Here is a 16,284-nt window from a genome sequence, read left to right as displayed (position 1 = left end):
GGCTCGGCTTTTTGTGCCACGGGCCCGCCGCCGGCCGGGCGCACGGAAGGGATGGAGCTCGGGCTGCATCGCGCGTTGCGCGATGAATGAAGGCAGGCTCGTAGCGGGGATCCCGGCGTGAGAGCGGGCAGCCGGCACCGGGGGGGCCCTTCTGCATCCGGGTGCGTCCCCCCGAGGTCACTCCCACCCCGCACTCCCCTCTGCGCTCACACCGCCGCTTCTCTCCCTCCACATCCTCCGGCCCTGGACGAGCATCCCCCCTCCCACTGCCGCCCTACAAGAGCCCGTTCCCTCCCCTCTCCCTCCCATTGAGCTTCGGCGGCGTCGGGCCGAGCGTTACCGGCCCCCCCCCCGCACCCCAACCCGCGGAGGGCGGGGAGGGAGCGCGGAGGGAGCGCGGAGAGGGGCGGGAGCGGCCGCGCGGAGGCGCAGAGCGGCCCCGCAGCTCCGCAGCCCCGAAGCCCGGCAACAAAGAGCGCAGCGCTCCGCTCCTCCCCGGGATGTAGGGCCCTCCGTGCCCCGCTCCCGGCCCCGCAGCCCTCCATGCCCCCGCGCTGAGCCCGTTCCGCATCGCCATGGGGAAATCCAACAGCAAGTTGAAGCCTGAAGTTGTGGAGGAGCTGACCAGGAAAACGTACTGTGAGTGCATAGCGGGGCCTGACCGCGGTGTGAAGGGGAAGGGGGGGAGGCAGCGCGGCTCTGGATGTGGGGTCGGAGGGATGGATGGGGGAGGGGGGGAGCGCCGGTTGCGCCCCGCGGATGCTCGCGGGGTTGCGGGTACCGCGGCGGGGCCGGCCCCTCCCGCAGCGCGCAGGCTCAGCCCCGGCTTTGTTGCGAGAATTCCTCGCTGAGCCGAGAAGGAGGAGGGAGAAAACATGGAGAGGGACAGGCGGGCAGGCAGGGCAGCGCGGGGCTCTCCCGCGAACGCTGCGCTCCGCGGCCTATTGCTCAGCATCCGGGACCGCATCCTGCTCCCTGCTGGCCGCCGTGTTGCCCCGAACCCCCCGGCCCCGCTCCGCAGCCCCGCACGTTCTGACCCCCCCCCCGGGCGGCGCTGCCCCCCCGGCTCCCGAACTTCGGTGCGTTTCTCGGCGGTTCCTTTGTCGTTTCGCTCCGAGCCCCGCGCCACGGGTGTCTGCTTTAACGTCCTGCTCCCCGAGCCAGCGCCTTTCCCCTCGGATCCCCCCCATAACCTCACTCTCGCAGCCGATGCCCGATCCGCTTTGAGCAAAACGCCTTTAATTTGTTCCCTTTTGAGGGATGTACCGATGAAACAAAGGCTCCGGTGCTCCCAATTCCTCTCCCCGCTCACTCCCCTTTAGCTTTAAGCGGAGAACCGGCTCCGTGCCCCGCCAGACCTGCGAGTGTTCCCGCTGTCATTGCTGCAGTCCCACGGCAGCGCTTACCCAAAAAGGCAATAGATGAGGATGCAGCGAGTTCTCCCATACGGAGAGGAGGCATCGCTGGTGCATTGCACACCCCCGCGCGGGGCTGCTCCTGTCAGTGTGCAGAGGGAGGGGGGCAGGGTGGGGGCACAGCTCAGCTCTGAGAGCAGCGGTGCTGCATTGGGCATTTTGCACCGCTCTGTGCTCGTGTCCGTGCTGGGAAGGTGCTGCCCCGCAGGGCACACAGGCTGCAGGTCCTGCTGCCACCCGTTGTAGTGACTGCACGTCCCCTCTGCTGGATGAGGCTGGCACAGGGTTGTGGCCTCGTGGCTCCATTCCCAACTTTCTGCACCTCCTGGGTGTCCTCCCTTTCCCACTCACCTCCCCAGAAGCCACCTGTCCTCATAGAATAGCCTGGGTTGAAAAGGACCATCATGATCTTCTGACTTCAACCCCCCTGCTGTGGGAAGGTTCGCCAACCACCAGACCAGGCTGCCCAGAAGTAGCCTGTGAAGCCTCCTCCGAGGTGCACTGCGCATGTCCCCAAGCAGGACAGCACATGGCTGTGCTTCACACAGCGTCCCAACACCCCCCAGCAGTGCATGGTGCCATCGGCTGCAGCCATCCCTAAAGCCAGGCTCAGTTTGTTGAGCTCATTCCACTGCTTGTGTCTGGATGGAATTACTTTTGCCGAGTGCTTCTTCACTTGGACAGCTGTAGGCAGGGAGCTGATGGTGGGGAAATGCTTTTGTCCCAGGGATGTGCCCATGGTGTTGAGAGCTGTGGCTGCAGTACAGTCAGGATTTCTCCCCTAGTGGGATTTCCTTCTGTTGCATCATCTTCTGTTTGCCCGAGCTGTGCTGACCCATCTCCAGGTGCCCACACACCAGTGCTATGGGGGGAACCAGAGAGGGCTCAGCCCTCCTGGCAGCCCAAGTCCCATCCATGGGAGGAGCCAGCGTCAAATAATAATGAATAATAAATTATGTAATTCTTTGTGCTTCCACGGAGCCTTTCATCCAAAAGATCTTGAAGTGCTTTATCGTCATGGCGGTGGCTCTCAGTGCTGCACTGAGTGTCCCAGGAGGTGTTGGTGGGGCTCCAGGAGCCACTGTCCTGTCAGGAATCACAGAATCATGGAATCATAGAATGGCCTGGGTTGAAAACAACCACAATGATCATCTGGTTTCAACCCTACTGCTATGTGCAGGGTCACCAACCAGCAGACCAGGCTGCCCAGAGCCACATCCAGCCTGGCCTTGATTGCCTCCAGGGATGGGGCATCCAGGGATGTGGGTGTGTGGTTGTTCTGCTGACAGCATGGGGGTTAGGAGTGGGATTTGGGAATGCAGGGAGTTGAATTTGTGTGGCTGAGGTCAAAAGGTTCTGCTGTGAAGGTCTTGGGATGCAGGGAAAGTCGTGTCCAAGTACTGAATGCAAGTGGATGAGAGATGATGGCCTTAGGTTGTGGCAGTGAAGGTTCAGGCTGGGTGTTGGGAAACATTTCTCTGAAAGAGCTGCACTGGCACAGCTGCCCAGGGAGCGATGGGATCACCGTCCTGGAGGTGTTCCAGACCCATGGAGATGTGACACTGAGGGATGGTGGGATGGGTTGGGGTTGGAGGTCTTCCCCAACCTTAATGTTTCTCTGGTGCAAAGCATTTGTATGCAATTGTGGATGCTGCCATGGGCTGCAGCACTTGTGTCCCAGGGACCTTCCATATCCGCTCACTGCTCTCTCTTTAGTGGACTTTCGACTCCTGCATTGTCACTTTCTGCTCTTCTACAGCGAGCCACAAAATTGGCTCTGCTGCGTGCCAGTAATGCCTTGAATTAATGGGCATTAGATTCAGAGCAACCTACAAACAGATCGATTTGGAGTTACGGGGTGTGCCGCGGCTGGCTGAATTCTGTGGGAAAAGAGGGAAAATCCTCCAATTTTCAGGCGTAGCTCCTCACTGCCCGTGCCCTGGCTCTGCTCTGCCAAGTGTTGGGGTGTCAGCTCCACCCCCAGCCCTGTGTCCATGGGGGGACGGTGGCTGGTGGCACCTCGGGCCCCTCTGCAATGGCGTTGGGAGCATCACATTTCACAGATCCCCCGACACGTTAATGGATTTGCTTAACCACTGCGCTGACCTTTGCTGCTGCTGTTATAATTAAGGCTGTGAAACAAGAGGCTGCGACAGCATCAAAGGAAGCGGCTGCTCCGGGGAGGGATGCTTTGCGCTCCTTCTGTTCTCAGGGCGATGCTCGTGTGCTCATGTTGTGCCTCCCTGCCTTCCTCAGAGCCAGGGTTACAACCTTATCCCACACAGCCCCCCGGCAGCCCCCCATGGCTCCTCAGTGCATGGTGCTGTGGGCTCCCTGTGCTGGGGATGGAGCTGACGGGAGCGCCACTCATTCATCCCCATACACGAGGACCATCCTCAGCCCTTCCTCTGCTGCTTTTGTCCCGAACCCAATTTCCAAAGCTTTACATCAGCCCCTTAAATATTTCATAAGGTCTAAAAAGGATTTTAACTGCGTGTTGGTTTTCCCATCCTCGCTGTGGCCCTGCTCAGCCTGCAGCCAGCAGAGCCCGATGGCAGCTGCTGTGAGCAATGCCAGGCACACACAGTTCCCTCTGCACTTCCCACCTCACAGTAGCAAATGGTGCTGATGACAGCGCTGTGCCCCCAGTGTCCCCGAGGATCCCAGTGCCTGCAGTGTGCATCCATGGGGAGAGGAGCAGCCCGGCCTCAGAGCTGCCAGGGCTTGGGATGGGGATGTCTCTGGGTGGCCTTTGGCTGTGGGATGTGGCAGTGCACCTTCCAATGTGTGTCAACCCTTTGGCTCTGGGATGCTGTGGGATGGGTGCCCGCTGGGACTGGGTGCTGCTGGGGTAGTGGGGTGGAAATAGGGGTACACAGGATTTGGATTGGCAGAAGCCCCACTTTCTGGGACAGCCACGGATGTGTCCATGGGGGTAGCTGCTCCATGGGGACCCACAGCCGCTTTCCCTGCACCACAGTGGAGAGGGTTTCCAGAGCAGCCTGATCCCTGGGCCGAGCCCGAGCCCAGGGGGCAGCAAGACAGCGAGCTCTGCAATGTGTAACCAGGCCATTGGTTACATATTTAATCCAGAATTGTAATGAAAACGAGCCATCAGGGCCAGGCAACCCACATTTCAAAGCGCTGACGTGGGGCAGATGGAAGGACTGCCGTCACTCTGCCATGTCCCCAGGCACCAGCCTGCAGGCCCTGGTGGTGACCCCATAGCCCCATCTATAGGGCTGCACTTGGGCTGGGGGAGCTCTGCTGTGACCTTCCTGATTCCATGCATAGCAGGAAATGCAGATCCGGGCACAGGGAGAGATCCCTGCTGGTGCCACCGCCTGCTCCGTCACCGATGCGCACGAACACCGCGATGATGTTGGGAGTGGAGTTCATAGCAGATTTATCCTCAGCCAATTCTTGACGGCGTGTTTCACCACGGTGAGGGGTGGAGCGTTGGGCACAAATTGCAGGGTGTGCTGCAGCTCCGGATTGCTGTGCGCATCACAGCCCGATCCGTTCATGCATGAGCACCCCGCAGAGATCCGCATCAGCACCCGATGGGCTCACGCATGAGAGCCCAATTAGCGCACGCGGCAGTGCGCAATTAACGCACGTCCAAGCGCCTGGTTGCGTTCTGCCCATAGGGCTCATTTGTGGTTACTGCTGCCCCTGGTTCCCATTCGTTTCCACATGAGCACCTGAGGCACTCACCTGAGCGCCCAATTGGTGTGTGCACAAGAGTGTGATCTGCTAATTACACTCATTTACTCCTCGGGGCTCAATAAGGCCTTGCACGAGCGCCCAATAAATGCACGAGAACCAATAGCATCATGCAGGAGCACCCATGGAGTCGGCGTGGCCTCAGTGCATGAGTGCCCCGTGCCCCACGTGCAGTCCGTCCCCCCTTTGGCTTTTGCACGAGTGCCCGTCCAGCACCGTTATTGCCAGTGTGAGAGCCCCATCACGTGTGTGGAGCTGCCACTTTGCTCACAAGTGCACGTGAGCTGCGTGCGTGCTCAGCGTGCAATCTGGGTGCTGTGCTGAGCATCCAGCGGAGGTGAAGGCAGCTTGTCGGTCATCTGGAAGCTGAGTGCCGCCTGTGGCTGGAAATAATTAACTCTGCTTTCCTGCTCTGGCAGCAGTGACCCCACTGGGCTCGGGGAGCAGCAGGAGGGGAGAGAAAGGGTCTGTAAGGTGCTGGGGTCTGGATCCCTGCACCTTCTCTTGCATCCCTGTAGCGCTCCATCCCCATTCCTGCCATGGTCCCACCGCGTGGGTATGGCGCGTCCTCGCTGCCCTCACAGCCCTGCAATTAATGGCTGGAGCAATGATTAACCAGAGCTGTTCTTGCTGCAGCAGCAGCTGGGTGGTGGGAAGGGAGGGGGCACGCAGAGGGTGGGTGGTGACAGCGCTGTCAGCCGCTGAGTGTGCCATGGGGAGGAGCGGGCAGAGGGGAGGGGGGTTCTGCTGGGTGGGAGGCAGGGCTGGGGGGCTGCGGTGGGTGCTGAGATGGGATGGAGCCATCGATGGGAGCTGAGATGGCACGGAGCCGTTGGGTGTGGAGGTGGGGTGGGATGATGGATATGGAGATGGGATGGAGTCATGAGCACCACGAAGGGGCAGCAGCACTGAAGCTGCCGTACAGCACTGTGCCTCCAGGAGTGCGGCTGCAGCGCTGGGCAGTGCCTCTCCCAGCATTACGGTTCATCACAAATACCAGCAGTGAGCCTTGGTGCCTTGCATCCCACAGGATCCCGGGGCACGCCGCATCCATTAAGACTCTGCTTCATGCACTATTTTTCGGTGCTCCATGGGGAGCACCACCCCGGGGCTGTGCTCTGGGTGCTGCAGAGCGGGTTGCTGCTCCACCGGGATGCGCTGCGGGTAATCCCTCGTCCTTGAGCGCTCGGGGTCAAGCCTGCCGTGCTGGATGGCTGCAAATTGATTTGCATCAGCTCAGCATCGTGCCGAGATCGATGCCGGCGGGAGGGAATGAATGCAGCAGTCGGCATGCAGACACTGCGTGTGCTGGGCTGTGTGCAGGGAGCTGCTCAGCACCCCGACGTGCTGAGGATGGAGCGCCCAGACTGGGAGCACGGCGTGTCCCCACGTTGCACAGCCATAGATCCCACAGCAAGGATGGTGGTTGCATTCTCCATCAGTGCCTTGCAGAGCATCGCACCCAGAGGGCTGCCCGGCTCTGTCGCCGCGGGTGTAAAGCTCAGAGTGAGGGGGTCTTGCCCTGCAGGATGCAGAAGGCTCCCGGTCGGTGCCTGCAGGCAGTGCCCCGGGCTGGTGGTGCCCTGTGTGTGCCAGGGAGCCGACTCCGTGCGTGTCGTTAGCAGCGTTTCTCCTGTACTAAAAAAAGCACGGATTTAATTGTTTCCTGCTGGAGTTGAAAGGCAGCTCCCGGCACCGAAATAGCGCAGAGGGGGAAGCACAGCCGAGAGCTGCACCAGGTCCTCCTCCTCCTCCCCCTGCTGCCCGCAGCAGCACCTGGCAGGCCGGTACCTGCGATCCCCTCCATGACCCCCAAAATGTCCTCGTAATCCATCTCATGCCACAGCCACAGCCCCCATGCCCCCAACCCGCTGCTGAGCATCCCCACGCCCTTCTCCCTGTGCTGCCCACACAGCCCCCAGCCGACCCACTGCTGTGACATTGCAGCCCCCCTCCTCTCCCCTCTCCAGACCCCCTGCAGCCCCCCAGCCGCTCTGTGCCTTTTGCCAGGCGCGCTGCAAATCCCTCTGATGGAAACCCGCTTTCTTTTATTTGCCTTCCGAGGTAATTGGCATCTCTTGGTGTGCTGGGCTCTCTATTTTTATCAGCTGTTTGCACATTGACACATCCCCGCTCCGCCTCGATATCCCGGCGCGTTTCAGCCCTCTTGCTTTTCTATTATTACTATTTGGATGCACGAGGCGAGGGAAATGACAATTGGGGTGCTGGCAGCAGGTTCCCTGCTCACGTGCTCCCACGGGGGATATGATGGGATTCTCCATGCCCACGCTGTGCCACAGCCATGCCCACATCTCACTCCATCCCACGTGCTCTGCACGGTTTGGGCACTGGCAGGACAACGGCCCCTTTGCCCACGGCGTCCCAGCAGGCATGGGAAGAGCCCAGGAAGGTGCTTGCAGGCCTGGAACTCACTTCTGGGGTGAGCAGAGCATCACTCAGCATTGCGAAAGCACGAAAGCACTCCATTCCTATTTTTATTTATTTTGACCTCTTTTTTTTCTTTTTTTTCTTTTTTTTTTTCTTTTTTTCTTTTCTTGCAGTTACAGAGAAGGAGGTGCAGCAGTGGTGAGTAGCAGCGTGGCGGTGAGATGCTGGGGGTGCTGGGGGACCCCTCCTGCTTGGAGCTCAGTGCAGGAGCAGGCAGACCTTGGGGTGCATGCAGTTCATAGGGGAGGACAGCAGCACACGGGGATTTTGGCTCCTCACATCGCATGCACACCGCTCCCTCTGTCTGTGGCTCTGTGCAGTGGTGGCTGCCTTTTCTCCTGCTTAGTCCCCGTGGGGATGCTGGGGCTCTCTGATGTGTACCCCAATGCAGCCCTGAGGGGGCACAGAGTCTCATAGGCAGGGACACCAGGGGCATGGAGGCAGGGCCGCCTTGCGGCAGCGGCTCTCACCCCATCCCCTCCAGCTGCCAAAACGTGCCACCCTAAAAAAGCCACCGTTTCCCTTTCATCTCCCCATCAATCCAGTCAAGGTTTTCTTTCTTTATCGCTTTCTCTCATCCTTCTCCCCCCTCCTGATGAGTCATAGCTGCAGCAGCACGAAGATGTCACCGGCTCTTCACTTTCCCACCTCGCCACCCCCTTCCCCTCCTCCCCCAGCCCTCGGCCCGCTGACAGATCTGGGTGAGGGGTTGTGTAATGTGCTGCACACGGCGGGGTCCCAGCGAGGTCCTCGCTGTCCTCACACTCAGGGAGCTGCCTGAGCCCTTCCCTGCATCCTGTCAGCGTTGGAGGCGTTGCACCTCCTTGTGGCAATGCTTTGTGGTTCTGTCTTTGGCCATGCTGTCCCAGGAGGTGTAGAAGCTTTGCTACACCCCCAGTTCCTATGAGGAGTTTGCAGATGTGCTCATGCACAAAAGCCCCTGTGCTGCCTCAGCTTACCTGGCTGCGCAGCTGACATCCCAGGGCACTGTGATTACTTTTTGCTGCGGCTTGGCTGCAGCACATGAGCATGGAGCATCAGGCTGTGCTGGCTGGGAGCTGCTGTGCTGGGCTCTCATTCCTGTCCCCATCAAAATCCTCATCCTCATCCCCATATCCGTCCTCATCTCATCCTCATCTCCATTCTCAACCTTACCCTCATCCTCAGTATCATCCCCATCCCCATTCCCATCCTCATCCTCACCCCCAATACCATCCCCATCACCTTTTTCCATCTTCATACCCATCCCCATCCTCATTCCCATCCTCACCCTCACCCCCAATACCATCCCCATCCCCTTTCCCATCCTTTTGCCCATCTCTATCTCATCCCCATCCTCATTTACATCCCACTCCATCTCCGTCCCCATCCTCAACCTCATTGTCATCCTCATCCCCATCACCATTTCCATCCCCTTTCCCATCCTCCTGCCCATCCCCATCCCACCCCTGTCCCCATTCCCCTGGTCAGTGCTCAACATGGATGTGGCCATGGCACGGTTCCCCATTCTGGGCAGTACTGGGGTTGGCCACCGCTTGGTGTCACTGGTGTCACTTGGTGCCCACTGGGTCCTGGGTTCTAATATTGATGGAATCCTAACCATACTGCTCCCTCCCCAGGTACAAGGGCTTTATCAAGGACTGCCCCAGTGGGCAACTCGATGCTGCCGGCTTCCAAAAGATCTACAAGCAGTTCTTCCCCTTTGGTGACCCAACCAAATTCGCCACCTTCGTGTTCAATGTCTTTGATGAGAACAAGGCAAGTCAGCACGCTGCAGGCAGGGTGCATGGCCATGGGGCACGGTGGGTGCAGTGATGCCCCTTGCGTCCCATTCACTCCCTGGTTGCTCTCACTCCTCTGTTCCCCCCCAGGACGGGAGGATTGAGTTCTCAGAGTTCATCCAGGCGCTGTCTGTCACCTCCCGAGGGACGCTGGATGAGAAGCTGAGGTGTAAGTGTTGCCCGTGGGCACCCTGCTTTGGGGTGGCTGTGTGGGGTGCGTGGGGCACAGTGACCATCTGGTTGTGGCCATGGGAACGGAGCCCCAACATCTCCACGTGGCTCTTGGCAGGGGCGTTTAAGCTGTACGATTTGGACAACGACGGCTACATCACGAGGAACGAGATGCTGGACATTGTGGACGCCATCTACCAGATGGTGGTAAGCTCTGGGGGTGGGACACAGTGCAAGTCCCCACCTGGGGACACCGTCCCCATGTCCACCCATGACTGTGTGCCATCCTGCTGCCATAGGGAAACACTGTGGAGCTTCCCGAGGAGGAAAACACACCAGAGAAGAGGGTGGATCGGATTTTTGCCATGATGGACAAGGTGAGGGCGGTGCGGTCATTCGGGGGTTGTTTTCCTAGGGGTTGGGGGGCAGTTCTGGGTCCTCACTGCATCTCTGCTCCTTCCCCTCCGCCACCCATCGTGGATCTCAGTTCCACACTACAGCCCCAGGGATGCGCCAGGCACTCAGTGCCCTGCTGTTGTGTGCATGGGGGGCTGTGTGGGGCTGTGCAGGGCGTAGGGTTTGTGTCTCAACACCACTGCCACGTTTTGCAGAACGCAGATGGGAAGCTGACGCTGCAGGAGTTCCAGGAGGGCTCCAAGGCCGACCCCTCTATCGTGCAAGCCCTCTCCCTCTACGATGGGCTCGTATAGTCCCAGGGCCGAGCGGCGGTGAGTCCTGTGTGGGGGGGTCTGCTGTGCCCATCCCACTCACCCAGTGCTATCCCCACTTTGGTTTTCCCTCTGTGCTGAGCATCAGAGCATGGGCAGTTCCCCGGGGGAGTGGGGAGGGGATGTTTTCCCCCATCCCCATGGGTTTCTCCCGGTGCGTCCCCATCCCGCAGCACATCCCCAGGCTCTGCAGTGCCATAAAACAATAAAAGCTGCCAGGTGGCAGCAGGGCCTGCGGCACCGTGCTGCAGGAACTGCAGAGCAGGCACAGAGGCAGCTGGCGATACAGGACATGGGGATGCTCCAGGGTGACACGATGTTAAATGTTCCCTTTATGTTCTAGCTCATTATCACGCACCCAGCAGCTGGCAGCACGGGGGGGGGGCTGTGGCCCACCCTCATGCGAGTCCTCACACGGATTCCCTTTCCTCCTTCCTCTCCCACAGCTTATGGGGAAGACGCTCTCTGTGCCATCCGACCACGCAGCGATGCTTGCCTGCCCCTCTCTGGCCCTCCTCCATGTCCCACGAGCCAAGGATGCAGCGCAGCGCCAGCTCACGCCCCTCTCTGCGCTCCGAACCAACGCCGGTGCCATTTGCCAACTTCTGCTTTTTTCCAACAAAAAACAAAAACCACCCAAAAAAGACCACGGTCTGAGCGGCAGCAAACACCCAAAACTTGGGGGCTGAGGGAACGGCACCGAAGGCAGAGCCCCCCCTGGCCCCGAGCCCCTCTGCTCCTCGTTCCTACAGTCTGGGGTCGGACTGCGGATGCGCCTCTCCGGGATGCAGCTGGGGATGGAGCCCACAGGGGCTATAGGGATATATATATATATTATTAATATTATTAATATTATTAATATTATTATTATTATTTTGGTGAGACAGTATTGTGCTTTTTTTTTTTTTTTTTTTTTTTTTTTTTCCATTTTGTGGAAAGAAGGGAGGCTTTTTTTTACACGTCTGCCGACGACGGATACCTTTATTTATTTGTTGCAACCATTGCTGCCGTTTTGTCTGCCATGTGTGTGTCCCACACCTCGCTGAGGGCATCTGTCCCGTTTACATCCCCACACACGACTGCAGGGCACCAGGAGCCTGCAATAACCAAGCCAAAAAATCCCCTCCACCCGCTGTTTGCCGTGCACTGGAAGGGACTCTGCACTTCTTTTACTTCTTTCCCTCTCCCCGTAGCCCCGTTCCTGCATTTTTCTCTCTCTCTTTCCCCTCTCCTGCCCAACCAGGGCTGCTCAGCCCCATCCCTCCTCTCTGTTTCCATTCCTTTCCCCAGCCTCTCTCCCCATCGGGCAAGACGAGGAGGCAGCCGGTGCTGGAGCATTCTCCTTTGTGGCTTTTCATTTTCTTACTGCGTGAAAAGTATTAATGGAGCTGAGCATTGGGTTTTGCTTTCAAGCCAATTCCCTTGTTGGTGTTTTTGGGAAAGGTGGGAAGGTGCATTTCCTCCATTGGCAGAGCAGGGGCAGCCGTGCAGGGCAGTGGGTTGGGGGTCGCCCCATTGCTTCCTATTGAGGCCGTGGGAAGTTGTGCTGGAAACCAAGAGAGGAGCCAGTGTGCACCCACACTCCTCCCTGCAGGAAGGTGAAGGGCTGGAAGAGGGCACCCACCTGCATGGGACACCTCACAGCATCAGATGCCATCCCTGCTGGTTCCATCCACTGCTGAAGAAGGAGAGATCTGGGAGCAGTGTGCAACGTGCTCCTGTCCTGCTGCATTTTGCTCCTGGCCCAGCAGTATCCCCACCCCCTTCGTCCATCCCAGGTACTGCTGATGATGGCAGCAGTTGGTGCTCATCACACAGCTCTCAGCCACAGAGATGTCCCCAGGAGGTGACAGCTGGACACACAGGATGTTCTGAGGGATGCTCCCACCGCTCACAAGACGGCAGCAGTGTCCCTATGGGGCTGAATCTTACATTCACATGTCACGATGGCCTGGTGCTGTGGGGCTGTGGATGCTTTCTCTGCCCTGCTGACATTTGGGATCCTGCACCTTTGGGAAGCCAGCACTTTGTGATGCTTTCACACGCCTTTATTGAGACACTTCTCCCCGTCCCCAAAGAGACATCATGTCTGCTGCCACCAGGAGCCCGTCGGGACGGTTCTGCCCCAGTGTCTCAGTGCTGGGTGTCCCAGAAGGCATCACTCTCTCCTTCCCCCCAAAACCTCCCTTCTCGATGCTTTGTGGCCAAAACACGTCTCTGTTGGGTAGATCTTTGCAGTGACTCAAACTCCACCACCTCCCATCTGCTGGATGGGTGCCCTCCTGGTGCCAGGCATTGCTCTGATGGCACTGCTGGAGCTGCACTGGGACGCCCCATTAGAAGTAACACCAGACAGATACAGATGTTTGCTCTGCCACTTTGGCCTGGAAGGCTTTGGGGTTCTTTTCTCCTTGTACATTTCTTCCCGTGGGGCTCCTGCCTTGGGCGCACCGAGGGGCCTCATATCCTCTGTCAGCATCGCTGAGACCCACAACTCCTGGTGCCAATGGAAGTATGGCTTGAAGCTTCTCACGCTTGGGAATGTCAGCCTTCACCTCCTCGTGCCTCAGTTTCCCCATCGGTGACCGCAGTGTTCTCCCACCATTTGTCCATCAGTGTTGCCTGGTTATAAGCAGTGTCTGTATTTCCTTTCCATTCTCTGTTCACGTGCTGTTGCTGCCCTGCAGCTGCCGTTCCCTGGGTCCCTCGGTTCCTTTTGGGGTCAGGGTTCCCCCAGGGGAGGCAGTGCTGCAGGAACCCCGGGCTGAGGAGCAGCAGAGCTGCATTCATGGAGGTGAAGCTGTCTGTGCTCCTGTGCCGGTGTCTCAGCTTGCATGCCCCGCTGCCTTGTCTTGAGATGAATCCAAGAGCAAACCAAGCAAACTGACCCGTTTAAGAACGGAACAAACAAACAAATAGAAATAAACCCAGGAACTTTGTGGCGGTGGAAATAAAAGCTTCATGATGGTACCAAAGTGGTCTGTGATGTGCCATGGGGTTTGGGGCTGTCAGCGTCCAGTGCTGTGTGCCATGGGCAGGGGCTGTAAGGGACAGCAAATGGGGAACGTGGGAATACCCTGCTGCTGGCTTCTGGGGCTGGGAGCAGTGCTCAGATAATGTGTAGGTTTGTACGTATGTAATGGATTTACAGCTGTGCAAGGAGAGGGTGAGGATGGGCACAGGTTCCAAACGATGGGGTTGGATGTGGGCACCCAGAGGTGCTGCTGGGTGGGAGCACCTCCAGTGAGGAAGGGGTTAAGCCCAGTTTCATACAGGTGCTGCCGGGACCAGGAACACTGGGGGGGGGATGTGGAGAAGCTGTGTGTAGAACTGGTCCCCTGGCTGTGTGCCCTGGGTCACAGCATCACCTGGAGCCCATCCTCACCTCTGGACCCTCCCCATCCTGCTAGTTCCTGCGATCCCTTCCCAGGGAGGCACTGTTTGCTTGGCCCACCTTATCCTGGCTGGGGCAGATGGTTTTTGGGTCCTGCTGTTTTTGTTTTTCAGAGGTTTCTGGGTGTTAGGGTTTGTTTTTTTTTTCTTCCAAAAACTGATATCCCCCATGGGAAGGAGTTACCATTTTCCAGCCAGCTGTAATTATGAGAACAGCATCCCATAATGGAAATATTTAGGTCACCTTCACAGCAAACAGTGCTACCTAATAAGGCTGTGTCTGGCCAACCTGGCTGACCGTGCCCCTAGCATGCAATGCTCAGCCAGCTCTGCTCTATGCCACGTGCAGGAGTGGCTGGGAAGCCCATGCTGTTGGTTCCACATGGAGCCAGCACAGACTGGTGGAGCTGCAGGAGGTGTGAGCAGCAGGGAGCATCAACTGCAGAGCACAGCAAGCACTGCAGGGCAGCTGAAGCTGCATCGGAGTCTGAGCAAGCCACAGTCTTATGGACACAAGGCCCAGCTGGAGCCAGAAGTTTGCAGCCCTGGATGTTTTGGAAGGGATGCTGCCAGCTTACATCCTCCTTGTGCCCTGCTCACTGGGGTGGGATCTCCCAGCTGCAGCCCTCTGATGCCAGGCTCTGCACCTGCATTGTCTCCAGCCAGGCAGGATGTAGCTGAAATGCTATCAGAGCTTGAAGCAGTGATTGAGCACCTGGTGGGAAGCAGGGCCAACCCAGTGCAGCTCAGGTGTATGCAATGCACTGAGTGACCATAAGGGCTGGAGCCAGGATCCACCCCTGCCCAGACCTCATTTAAGGGTTGGCAGTAGAGGTAAGGAGATCTTGTTGGAGATCCCTGCATTCCTGAGGGCTTCTGATGGTAAGCAGCTTGTTTCCTTTATTTCTGTGCCTATGGCTGTTGAATTTGAGCAAATCTTCCCTTGCTGTAGTCTGGGACCTTGTAGCTCTGCTGTCATTGCTGCACTTTCCATCACATTACACAGGGCTGGCAGACTGCAGCTCAGTCCTGCAGATCCTGGGTGCAGAGGAGACAGAGATCTGGGGGTAGAACAGTACAGGTTACACACTCACTAATCTTCCTGGAGTGTGTTGTGTTTTTCATCCTTATTTCCAACCTGAGCAGGGACTACTCAGGCACCAGTTTTGCTTGCACGTGTCACACTCTGCACTTCCAAGCTGAGTTGGCCCTTGGGTGGGTTAGGTAATGACAGAGCAAGGAGGGACTGTTCCAAAACCATTCCCAGAGCTGTGCAGAGACCTGCAGGAGGCTGAGCTCTTCTGGGTGCTGCTTGCAGTGTTTCCCTGCTGATGTGTAGCCACTGCCTGCCATGGTGGTGGTGCTGGTAAGCAGCAGTGCAGTGCTGTCCCGTGGGGCTGCGGGGTGCCTCCACCAGTGGTCAGCTGGCAGAAGGACAACGTGGGCATCAGAAGAGGAGAGCAGGAGCCTGAGGTCTGCGGGTGGGCTGGGTGGCTGAGCAGCCTGGCACCACTCTGTGTGTGGCTGCACCAAAGCACCTGCAGGAGTGGAGGTGCTCCAGGTTCTGTGCTGTGTGCAATGGCCCCTGCAGCTGTGCCATGAGATTCTCTAGGAAGGTACAATTGTGCAGGCAGAGCAGTCCCTGTATCCCAGCACAGCTGCTCTGTTCTCTTCTCTGTTTTATTTCTGCTTGTCCCCACAGGGCCTGGGCTCAGTGTGCTCCCCAGTGGGTAGCTGCACCTCCTCTGGGTCTCCACAGAGGATGCTGGCTGTGCATGGTCCTTACTGCCACAGGGAGGACCAGGCTGATCATCCAAGGTGAGGCTGCAGTTCTTGCTCCCTGTGCACACCTCCTATCTCAGCCTGCTCCCTCCTGACAGAGCAGCGATGTGGCTGCCAGGGTCCCACACAGGCACTCAGTTCTCTCCTGACTGCCACTGAGCTGTACGTTCTGGGAGCACTCATGGTGAAGCCAAGCATCCCCAAGGTGCCTTTGCCATCATACAGTGGTTTTGACATCAGTGCTGATGTGGGGCTTTACTGTTGTGTGGCAGAGAATGAGGTGGGTGCAGTAGTGAAGGTGGTCATCTTGGTCCTGCAGAGTGAATCTTTTGCGTGCTCCTTTTTGGGGAAAAATAGGATTTGAGGCCTCTGCCTGCTCTTTCCCATTTGGCTGAAGGACTCCTAACAGCTGCCCTGTAGATGGTGCCCAGGGACAGGTGGTGCTGCCTGGATCCCTGGGATGTTGGCACCTACACCTGTGCCATGTGCAGGGCTCTGCTGTTGCCCATGCAGTGCTCATAGTGTGAGGTGGGTGTCTGCTAGGAAGGATGTTGCCTTTCCTCATTTGCTTTAAATCCTTTAGTTCATACCCACTTTTCCTCCCTCCCATCTCCCTTGGCTGAGCGCAGCAGAACCCTCCCAAAGCAGATGCTGCATGCAACCCCCCAAGCCCCCGCATCCCTTCATCTCTCCCAGGGCTTCCTGCATTTGCTGCCAATGATTCAATTCCTCTCTCCCAGGGGCTCTGTGAAATGCACAGGCGCTGCCTCCCTGGGAGCACTGCGCCGGGCTGAGCGGAAGCGCCGGGTGCCCTCAGCACAGTGCTGGCATTTGGCTGCT

The 16,284-nt window shown here is 58.1% G+C and overlaps 1 protein-coding gene across 1 annotated transcript; it reads left to right on the top strand.

Moving 5' to 3' along the window:
- Nucleotides 1-433: 433 nt before the first annotated feature.
- On the top strand, nucleotides 434-11,133 carry NCS1 (neuronal calcium sensor 1). The gene is made up of 8 exons (XM_042879231.1): nucleotides 434-639; nucleotides 7,703-7,727; nucleotides 9,209-9,347; nucleotides 9,461-9,539; nucleotides 9,660-9,748; nucleotides 9,841-9,918; nucleotides 10,153-10,269; nucleotides 10,716-11,133. Exons 1-7 carry the CDS (start codon nucleotides 576-578, stop codon nucleotides 10,249-10,251), a joined length of 573 nt encoding a protein of 190 aa, XP_042735165.1. The 5' UTR covers nucleotides 434-575; the 3' UTR covers nucleotides 10,252-10,269; nucleotides 10,716-11,133.
- The last annotated feature ends 5,151 nt before the right edge of the window (nucleotides 11,134-16,284 follow it).

The sequence above is a fragment of the Lagopus leucura genome, unplaced genomic scaffold (genome assembly GCF_019238085.1).
Source record: "Lagopus leucura isolate 7727_CA_CO unplaced genomic scaffold, USGS_WTPT01 Super-Scaffold_100022, whole genome shotgun sequence".
NCBI classification, from domain to species: Eukaryota; Metazoa; Chordata; class Aves; order Galliformes; family Phasianidae; genus Lagopus; species Lagopus leucura.
This window is presented reverse-complemented; position numbering and strand designations above follow the sequence as displayed.